Consider the following 11,746-nt stretch of genomic DNA (forward strand, 5'->3'; position numbering starts at 1 on the left):
TCAGCTTTTATAGGAAAAAAAACAGGGCACGACTTGACCGTCTTTACCTCTTATCGGTCTTTTTTTTTTGTTTATCTAAAAGGATTAATAGTTTTTTTTTCCAAAAAATGTTTATCATCTTGACGCGTAGGAGTGTGAATGGATCCAACGGTTGATATTAAAAGGCTAAAGGTAAAGTAAATTCATAAGTCTAGGTCAACGGCGTAATGACGCGATGATGAATTGGTAACGAAAGTTCTAGATAAAGAAGACACGCGTGTTATGTGTGCACAAAATATGAGTTTATCCATTTTTTTTCTCGTCCTTGCAGATATAAAAAAGTAAAGTTTGTTTTGTCGGTACGAATATGTTTTTTTTTTATGTTATAATTTGTAGACGGCAAAATTGAATGGAAACTTTATATATAAAAATAGTATCTATAAAACTATCTTTATGTGCTGTTAATTAAAAAAAAAACTAAAATTATGTTTGAAAAACAATGCTAATTGTATTTTCTATTTTATTTTTCTATTCTTTTACATTTTTCCATATCAAATTCTGTCATGTTAAATCGGAAAAATAATGTTTTAGTGACTTCAGTAAAATCATAAAAGATAAATAACTGAAAAAATCTAAACCATTGATAGAGAGTTTTCTTGATTAGTTTTTTTTTTAATATAATTTTGAAAAGTTTTCCAAACAATCTTTATATTTTGATGATACTTTTTATGATTTTATTTTGTGAAGAAAAGTGTATAAGATCATAAACAAATAACATAATAATTTAATTCATTAACAATTAGAGATTCTTTTGTTTTAGTTATTTTTTGTCAAAATTTTTTATTTATTTAAATAACACAAAACTTTTTTGACTTTATAAAATTCTGAATCCAATAACCCCAAATTTATGAAGATTTTAGAAGATTTTTTACAAATCAAAAACTAATAACACCAAACCTTAATATAATTTAATAAAATCTTGATTAATTAACAACAGATTCTACATAATATTTAAAATTGTTAAAATACCTTTTAAATCATAAACCTAAAATATTATGTGTATCAAAAAGATTTGTTAAATCTTCAGACTTTATGTAAATGGTAAAACTGTTCATGTAAAATTTTGGGTTTTTTTTTTTCCGTTAGGAGACAATTGATAGAAAATAAATAAATTTATACTGTAAAAGTCTAAAAGAGACAATCGTAACTTCGTAAGTCTAGCGATGAGATATAGTATTGATTTTTTTGACGTCTTAAGTTATGAGGATTTGAAAAAAGTTTTAAGAAATCTTGGGTGTTACTGGTAAAAAGTGGAAGAAATGAGATGAAAAATAAAAGAAGAAAAGAGAAGAAAATAAAAGCAGAAAAACAGAAGAATTTTTTCTCTCATATATTTGAAGTGGTATGAATTCTACCTTTTCACGTTGCTTTTTGAAGAATTGGGAAGAAAACAAAATCAACTGATTTTCATCTGACTGGTTACATTTAAGTACAACACAGAAGAATTATTTTTCTTCTCATTATTTTTCTTCTATGAAAGAGTACCAGTCAGACCCCTTGTTGTTCCTTAAATTTATGTTGTTTTTTTTTTGTTTCTTAGCACAAAAGTGTAAGTTAATCCCAAATTCGGTTGGTTTAAGTGTAAAATCAACACCGAATAGAACCAAATGATTTGTCAATTTAACCATTCGGTTTACTTTGCATATTGGAGTTTTTTATTCTTTGGACTTAAGAGGCCCATTTTAACAAATCGTAGGCCCATTAGGTGTCACAAATCGAAATGTGTTAAAACTTCTCAGATTTGAGTTTGTAGGGCTGATACAATTGTCGATGTCGGTAGATAAATCGTGTTGAAGAAGAAACCACCGCTTAAAAACAAGGGATGTTTCGTTTCGAGAAAGCGATTCCTTCTCGAAAATGTCGTTACCGGAATCAACTCCAAATCCTTCACTTCCAGATGATTTATTAATTACTTGCTTATCACGCGTCTCAAAACTGTACTACCCAACTCTTTCCCTAGTCTCCAAGAGCTTTCGATCTCTCCTTGCTTCACCAGAGCTTTACGAGGCCCGATCTCTCTTACGCCGCACCGAGAGTTGCCTATATGTGTGTTTACGCTTTGACGATAACCCTCGTTGGTTCACTCTCTGCCGGAAACCTGACCGAACCCTAACTAAGTCAAGTGGCAATCTTTTGGTCCCAATCACATCTCCACAATCTCATCCTGCCTACTTGTCAGGTAAGGTCGTTGGTTACAATATCTACAACATTGGCCGATCCATCAAGACTTTGGCCTCATCTAGCGTCTCATTACTAGACTGTCGGTCTCACACGTGGCGTGAGGCTCCAAGCTTGCAGGTGAAGATGAAGTACCCTTGTGCTAGTGTCTTTGATGGAAAGATTTATGTAGTAGAAGGTTTTGTAGAGAACGTATCAGAGTTTTCGAAATCGATGGAGGTGTTCGACACCAAAACCCAAATTTGGGATCATGTCCCCATCCCTTACCAGGACGGTGATGAATACTCGGGTTGGCTAACCAAAAGTACATGTGTTGAAGGAAAGGTGTATCTGACAATTGGGAGAAAGGTTCTGGCTTACGATCCAAAGGAAGGTAGATGGGACTTGGTGGAACAAGAGATGGGTGATGGTTGGCGATGGTATTGTAATTGTGCAGTAGAGAATGTTTTGTACTGTTATAATGAGGGAGCATTAAAATGGTATGACAATAAGGTGAGATTGTGGAAACAAATCAAGGTTTTGGGAGGACTGCCTGAGTTTGCTAGTTCAAGTCGTGTTAAACTGGCCGATTATGGTGGAAAAATGGCGGTTTTGTGGGACAAGTATGAGCTTGACAGTGAAGACCAGATGATTTGGTGTGCGGTGATTGCCCTTGAAAGACACAACGATGGAGAGATTTGGGGGAAGGTGGAGTGGTGTGACGCGGTGCTTACAGTTCCCCGATCAACAATTTTTGAGTATGCTCTTTCTGTTACTCTTTGATTAATGACAACTAGAAAAACTTGAATGTGGGTTTTATATCATTTTGTTTATTTTTATGTGGTGTTTAAATTATACCTTTTGTGTGATGTGAAGCTAGAATTGACATAGTTAGTATACAAAATCTCAGTAGCAATGCATCACTTTTATTTCATACCAAAGATAAAAACAAAAAAATTATTTGGATACGAAGATTCAGAAATTTGTTGTTCAGTCTTCCTGAGTATAAGTAAAAGATTGTGATGCTTGAGTCTGGAATGTTGAATGTTGTATGATTTCTCGTGCATGAGATCTAAGGGTAGTGAGCTAGAGAAGATGATGTGCTAGTCTCTGCTTTGTATGACATTCATAGTTAAGCAATAAGAGAATACATATTCAGTGCTTAACACAAAACCACCATGCTTCAACAGCTTCTCCTGAATCTTCTCTCTTTCGGCACCGATAATATGATCCAGGATTTCGCCTTCTTTCATGAAAACAAAAGTGGGCATTGCCTCAACTTTGAATTCTTTAGCAACATATAGCAATTCATCTAAATAACATCGATCTTGAAGAAGACAACATTGGTGAACTTCTTAGCCATACTTGCAAACACTGGCCCAATTAAACGGCAAGGGGGGCATCATGTCGCAGTGAAGTCTATCAGTCTATCACAATCTTTTTTCAGTCAAAATTTTAGAACAAAACAGAATTTTATAGAACATCATCAAGAAAACTCAAAGACAAGAGAAGAGAAAAGTACTAGTTTCTTGGATTCGTTGGCGGATTTGACCTTATTGTTCTAGACTTCGAGTGTGTGGCAAGGAATCACTTCTCCGGCCATTGTTAACAGTTTTTGGTTTTTTTTAGAAAACGCAGATTTTATAGTTTTTAAAATAGTGTTCATAAGTATGATATAAAAGGAATAATATTTTTTTTTCTTAAAAAACAAATTCTGTAATTTACTAATTTATAATGAAGTTGTGAAAGGTTCCAACCATTGATATTAAAGGACTAAAGGATATGTACGCACAAATGAGTTTATACATTTTTATCGTCTTCACATTTCGGATATCACAAAATAACTTTCTTTACTGTCGGCGCTGATGTTTTCACACCTAATCCAAACTCATAGTCGGACCGGTAAACTCGGTGATTTCGTCAATAATCCGATACATATTCAATACTAAAATCCATTAACTATAAATCTGATAAAATTCGGAAAAATCCAGCAAAACCTGTATTGATCCAATGTGTTTCAAAATATTGATTACACTTTTTGATCTCTCTTTTAATTGCATCGGTTTAAAAAAAAAACTAATTTGAAAAGGAGAAGCAAAATGGTGGTGCAAATAAATAAGATTGGTTAATAAGATGAGTGGAAAAATCACATTTCTAACCCTCAAAATGTCACTAGGTAGCACTTTAAACTCGGAAAGAATTCCACTAACACTATAAACCGCCAAAATAATTTTACTATCACTTTAAACCTCCAAACTAGCTTTCATGTTTACACCGCCATAAAATATGATGGAACAATTAATTTATATTGGTTTAATATAAATTTATTTAATTTAAAATTTTAATTAATTTTATTATTTATTATAATTTTACGATTATTAAGAAAAGTAAAAAAAAAAAAAAAAGTAGATTCCTCTAATACGGAGAAAATGCTTCGTTTTCTGATTAAACTTTGACATTCTTTATTTTTTATTATTATATTTATGCTCTCTTGTACCTCATATTCTACATTATTTGGTTTCTAGTATTATACTATAAACTTCTCTTGCTGCAGTCTATACTTTCAGAGGTTTATTTTTGAAATTTCATAGTCGAAAGGTGAGTAAACAAAGAAGGTGAAGTTTTTTTTATCTTTTTAGATTTTTATTAATTGTAATAAATAATAAAATTAATTTATATTTAAATTAAATTAAATTAGTGTATATTAAAAAAATAGAAATTAAATTTCCATCATTTTTTTTGGCAGGAAAAACATAAAAGCTAGTTTGGAGGCTTTAAGTGTTAGTAAAATTATCTTGGTAGTATATAGTGTTAGTGAAATTTTTTTGAGGTTTAAAGTGTTACCTAGTAACACTTTGAGGGTTAAAAATATGTTTTTCCCTAAGATGAATTAAAAGAAATTTTTTTTACTGCCCAAAAAAAAAAAAGAATTAAAAGATAATTTTATCATTGACAATTTATCACTATTTTACACATTCGTTGGTACAGATATAAATTTATTTTATTTCATAATTTGTAGACTGTTCCGAGCTTGGAGCATCTCCATTGGTGTTTCAAATCTTGGTTCCAATTCTATATTTGGTATAAAATCACTTCAATGATGCTTTATATATTGCTCCAAATATAGATATATGAATAGTTGTGATTCGATATATCCGTTTTTAAAATTTCGAATCACAGTATATACAGAAAAAAATTGATTTTTTTTTTTACTTTATGTATTATATGATGATTCAAAACAGTTTAAAACAAATCAAACAAAGATGATAGGAGAATCATAATTCTAAATCTTCATCAAATCTTCTAAATATCTAAATTATTAAATATGGAATATCCGGTGTATGAGTTGGGTTAAATATAACCTGATCCAACAAATATTTTATGACCAAAATTTGTAAACAGGTCGGGTATCCAAAATATCCGAGAACAATTTTACCCACCAGACTCAAAAGTGACTTCAAAAATACTAGTATAGATAGAAAAATAAAAATAGCCTCTTTTAATAACATGAATAGGAAAATAAAAATAAAATATAGTTAGCATTATTTTTCAAACATAAATATAATTATATATATGATATTATTTTAATATAAAGTTTCCATTCATTTTTGTCGTCTAATGGTTGACTTTATTTTTGGCTCTAAATGTAGATTTCTCTAAAAAAAAGTAGAGTAGATATTTGCTATAATAGTTAGCTCTATTTCTTTCTCTAAAATAAACATTCCAAATATATTTTATTTTTATTTTCCCGAGTGAGGGAGGTTTCTTTTGATTCGAACTTTTCAGGATATCATTGTTTTGTGGATGGATCGTGGAAAGAAAGTGATAAGTTCTCCGGTACAGGGTGGTTCTGTACATCGTCAAATGGAGAGCCACCAACCATGGGAGCTGCGAACCTCCGTAGAAGTCTATCTCCACTACATGCCGAAGTCGAGGCCCTTCTCTGGGCGATGAAGTGTATGGTTGGTGCAGATCATCAAGATGTAGCGTTCTTTACAGACTGTTCAGACCTGGTGAAGATGGTGTCTTCTCCAACCGAATGGCCGGCGTTTTCAGTGTATTTGAAGGAATTTCAGAGCGACAAGGAGGAGTTTTCATCTTTTTCTTTATCTTTAATTTCTCGTAGAGCTAATGTCAAAGCGGATAATCTGGCACGAAAAGTTCGTACAGAACCGCTTCATATCACATATGTAAACAACATTCCTCAGGAATGGTTCTTTTGAATTTTATTTAATTTCGGATGAAAAAAAAAGATATATATTATCCAATTGACGAAAATGTGTGTTCAACGTTCTACATCGATTATAATCATATCATAAATAAGATCAACATTAATAAAATAAATGAGTTTTTTGGCGGGACGGGTTTGGCGGGAAGAGTTTTAGAATCAACAATAATAAAAAGATTAAAATATCATTAATCTGCGGCTTCAATACGGATTAAATCCTTTTTTTTTTAATACCACCAATATTAGACATATTAAATGAATCTCATTTAGAAAAGATTGTATAAAACCAAAAATTATCCCGTGGTATAATGTTACTTAATAAAAATTGTAAACTATAAAATATAAATATCTTAGAAAATGATACAATTTGTAAACTTTTATATATAATAAATAATCGTTAAATTTTAAAAATAACTACTTTTAGAAAATAAATCACAGGACGGGTTAAGAAGTTACAGGATGGGTTATATTTCGGAACGAAGTTATATGGTGGACGAATTTGAATTAATATTTATAAAATTTTAAAATATCATTAACATGCCGCTTTAATACAGATTAAATCTTCAGTTTATTAAAATATAAATGACTTAGAGAATGATATGATTTGTAAGATTTTATATATAATAAATAATTATTAAATTTTAAAATAAAAACAAATCACGGGACGGGTTAAGAAATTACGGAACGGGTTATATTTCGGAACGGGTTTATATGGCGGACGAATTTGAATCAATATTTATAAATATCATTAACATGCCGCTTTAATACGGATTAAATCCTCAGTTTATTAACAATTGTCTCGTGGACTTGTGGTATACCGTTACTTAATAACAATTGTAAACTATAATATAAATAAATATTTTATAAGGAGATACAATTTACAAAATATTTTTATACGAACTTTAAAAATAAAAGAAATTAAAGCGGCATCTAGTTCCTTTATATTTAAATAGCATCTTCCCAAACCAAAGTCTAGTCATGTTATTTCATTAATCGTATGAGTAAATTGGAAAGAATATAAGAAATTATTTGTATCGTAAAATATTCGTTAGATTTTCAAACTCATGTAATGGTAATTCTTCATGTAAAATATCAGGTTTTGTTCCCTTAGCTACTTAGGAGACGATCAATTATATTACAAAAGAGACAATCATTGTCTAATGAGATATTTGTATGATGTCAAAGAGTTTAAAAGAAATCTTCTTGTTCTTAATTTATGTTTTTTAATCTGTTCTTAAGCTCAATAAAAATTTTATGAAAGCTCTACCTCCAAATTTCTTCATGAATCTATTATGTATCCTTTAACGAAACTTATAATCCTTGTCAGAATAATTCAGAAACACAACAAAATCTCAAACAATTAGACTAAACATAACTTATCCATATCGCAATCTGAAACGGAAATCACACAGTAGAAACATAACTTATTCTATCGCATGGAGTGAAACATTGAAATTAAATTAATTCAACAGTTTATATAACACGGTAGAATTTGTAGCAGCAACGTGCATTCCACTCATATTCAAATCCATGGTTAGAGTAGCAGCCCACGCTTCTTCCATTAATAATTTATAAATCCATTTGCCTGACGAAATCAAATTTAATTTGTAAAAATAATATATATTAGTATGACAAAAGAATGTGATAGGTGTGCATGTTTCATATATAAACTTCTAAAAAATATTTCTAGTGCTTTTCTAATAGTTGCAAACTCTGTACAATATATATTAATATGACAAATGAATATGATAGATGAGCAGATTGTGCTCTCTACTGAATATACCCTCTTTCTTTTGATTTTGCATTAATGATTACGGTATGTGAAAAACAAAAGAAAGAGTATATTTGGTAAAGGGTACACTATGCTCACCCTTAGTCACTTTAAAGGCACAATCTGCTCACCATGCTTTGTTTGCAGCCTTTTTGGAAGCGAAAATGTCTGAAATGTTGCGACATAGACAGTATTTCTTACTCGTCTTTAGCGACTCTAAGATGCAACCTTTGTGATACACATGTCCACATTGAATCTTCATGAAATTTACGCCAGCTGATATTTCGTCCCTGCAAATATAACACACACGTTCAGTTCATCTGTACACACCCCACGTTCCACTTCCTCCTCCACATACTTCTCCAAGTAACATTTCTGAAAACGTATGTCAATTTTAGTTATCACCTCGTAAGATTGACCTTTTTCCATAGCCTCGGCTGCCTTAGACGATAACAAATCGGCTAGGCGTCTTAGAACCGCACGGTTAACTCCTAGATATTCACTACGTAAAGTTTCACCAATTATTACGGTGGAATTGGTTTTTTTAGAAAACGCAGCTTTTATATTTTTCAAAATAGTGTTCATAAGTATGATATAAAAGGAATAATATTTTTTTTCTTAAAAAACAAATTCTGTAATTTACTAATTTATCATGAAGTTGTGAAAGGTTCCAACAATTGATATTAAAGGACTAAAGGATATGTATGCACAAATGAGTTTATAAATTTTTATCGTCTTCATATTTCGGATATCACAAAATAACTTTCTTTACTGTCGGCGCTGGTGTTTTCAAACCTAATCCGAACTCATAGTCGGACCGGTAAACTCGGTGATTTCGTCACTAATCCGATTCATATTCAATACTAAAATCCACTAACTATAAATCTGATAAAATTCAGAAAAATCCAGCAAAACCTGTATTGATCCAATGTGTTTAAAAATATTGATTACACTTTTTGATCTCGCTTTTAATTGCATCGGTTTAAATAAAAAAAAAACTAATTTGAAAAGGATAAGCAAAATGGTGGTGCAAATAAATAAGATTGGTTAATAAGATGAACGGGAAATCCACATTTTTAACGCTTGAAGTGTCACTAGGAGCACTTAAAACTCGGAAATAATTCCACTAACACTATAACCCGCCAAAATAATTTTACTAACACTTTAAACCTCCAAACTAGCTTTCATGTTTGCACCGCCATAAAATATGATGGAACTATTAATTTATATTGGTTTAATATAAATTTATTTAATTTAAAATTTTAATTAATTTTATTATTTATTATGATTTTACGATTATTAAGAAAAGTAAAAAAAAAAAAAAAGTAGATTCCTCCAATACGGAGAATGCTTTGTTTTTATTATTTGGTTTTTATTATTCTATTTATGTTTCTCTTGTACCTCATATTCTTCATTATTTGGTTTAATTATTATAATATAAATTTTCTTGTGCTTAAGTCTATAATTTTAGAGGTTTAATTTTGAAATTTCATGGTTGAACGGTGAGTAAACAAAGAAGGTGAAGTTTTTTTTTTTTGTTTATTTCAGCTTTTTATTAATTGTTATAAATATGGGAGACTCACAAAAATGCCCCTTTTTCAATACCTTTTTCAAAAATGCCCCTTTTGGCTGTCCATTTTTAAAAATACCCCTTTTTATGTACAAAATGACTAAATTACCCTTCTTTTAATAAAAGATATCACAAAAATATAAGGAAATATAACAAAATTAGGTCTACAAAATAAAAAATATTTTTTCGCGGGAAAAGTGATCCCGCCAAAACACTTGTAAAAACTTGTAAAACCTTTAAAATACCTTGTAAAATTTTTTCCCGCCAACAAATTTTCCCGCCAAAAAAATTTTTTCGCGGAAAAAGTGATTCCGGAATTTTTTTGGCGGGAAAAATTTACAAGGTATTTTTTGTTTATTTCAGCTTTTTATTAATTGTTATAAATATGGGAGACTCACAAAAATGCCCCTTTTTCAATACCCTTTTTCAAAAATGTCCCCTTTGGCTGTCCATTTTTAAAAATACCCCTTTTTATGTATAAAATGACTAAATTATCCTTCTTTTAATAGTAGATATCACAAATATATAAGAAAATATAACAAAATTAGGTCCACAAAGTACAAAATATTTTTTGGCGGGAAAAGTGATCCCGCCAAAACACTTGTAAAAATTATAAAACCTTTAAAATAACTTGTAAAATTTTTTCCCGCCAAAAAAATTGTTTCGCGGAAAAAGTGATTCCGCAATTTTTTTGGCGTTAAATTTTTGGCGGGAAAAATTTACAAGGTATTTTAAAGGTTTTTTACAGGGTATTTATAAGGTTTTACAATGTATTTTAAAAGGTTTTACAACGTATTTATAAGGTATTTATAAGATATTATAAGATTTTACAAGCTATTTTATAAGGTTTTACAAGTTATAAGGTTTTACAAGTTTTTTCTAAGATTTTACAAGTTATAAATACCTTATAAAACCTTATAATACCAAAACTTTTCCCGCCAAAAAAATTGCGGAATCACTATTTGTTTTGCGGGAAAATTTTTTGGCGGGAAAATTTTTTTCGGGAAAATTTTACAAGGTATTTTAAAGGTTGTTACAAGTGTTTTGGCAGGAAAATTGCGGGATCACTTTTCCCGCCAAAAAATATTTTGTATTTTGTGGACCTAATTTTGTTTCAAATAAGGGAAAAATGGTCATTAAAAATTAAAAGAGGGCAAACTTAAAAATGGACTCTCAAAGCTAATTTTGTTATATTTCTTTATATATTTGTGATATCTTTTATTAAAAGAAGTGATTAACCCACCTTTGGAGTAGCCCACGAAGTATATATATAGGGAGTCTCGAATTGAAACAATTTGGTTACGCACCAATTTTTCAATAATGCGAACGAGGTGGCTCGTTGAATGGTATAGCTGCTTGTGTCTCCTCTCATTTCTTGCCCTCCAAATGTAGTAGATGGTGGTTTGAAATGGGCCCTTTGATGCCAAACAAAGGAGAATGTATGTAGGGTAGTCTGGTCTATGTGTAATGAATAATGATACTCTGAACCGTTTCATCCCAGTCCCGGTCTACGTCAATAGTCAAGCCAAGAAGAGATGACTTCTCGTTTCTTCAATTTCACTACAAAATAAGCATGGCTGATGAACTTGAAGATGTAGCTGTAGTCTGATGAAGTTGTTGAATGAGTCAAGAAGTAATACAAGATTTTGTCTGATGGAGTTGCTGAATGATTCAAGAAGTAAGTCAAGATGTGACTGTTTTTATGTGAGTATCGGTTTCTAGAAGGTTTGAGAAGATATGTTTGGAGCGTGTTTAGAGAATGAATCACAAAAGAAAAGGACTTAAAGAGATTTGGAAGACTTGATGAAAGTGGAGTTTAATGAAGAAAAGGAAAAGTGTAAAAGGAAATTTATTTTTCCTTATGGAAATTGGTAACTTTCTCCTATGGTGATTAGGAAATCGTTTTGGCTATATAAGGAGGAGCTGAGGACGTCTTGGAGAGGCAAGAGAGCTGAGGCATAAAGAAGAAATCTTTGAGAGC

The 11,746-nt window shown here is 30.7% G+C and overlaps 1 protein-coding gene and 1 pseudogene across 1 annotated transcript; one reads left to right on the forward strand and one right to left on the reverse strand.

The window, feature by feature from the left end:
• Positions 1-1,520: 1,520 nt before the first annotated feature.
• Positions 1,521-3,071, forward strand: LOC9330069 (F-box/kelch-repeat protein At4g39570). The gene has a single exon (XM_002891267.2). It carries the CDS (start codon positions 1,897-1,899, stop codon positions 2,977-2,979), a length of 1,083 nt encoding a protein of 360 aa, XP_002891313.1. The 5' UTR covers positions 1,521-1,896; the 3' UTR covers positions 2,980-3,071.
• A 228-nt stretch (positions 3,072-3,299) lies between these two features.
• Positions 3,300-3,802, reverse strand: LOC9327376 (annotated as a pseudogene).
• Positions 3,803-11,746: the final 7,944 nt, after the last annotated feature.

This window comes from Arabidopsis lyrata (genome assembly GCF_000004255.2).
Source record: "Arabidopsis lyrata subsp. lyrata unplaced genomic scaffold ARALYscaffold_1, whole genome shotgun sequence".
Classification (NCBI taxonomy): domain Eukaryota; kingdom Viridiplantae; phylum Streptophyta; class Magnoliopsida; order Brassicales; family Brassicaceae; genus Arabidopsis; species Arabidopsis lyrata.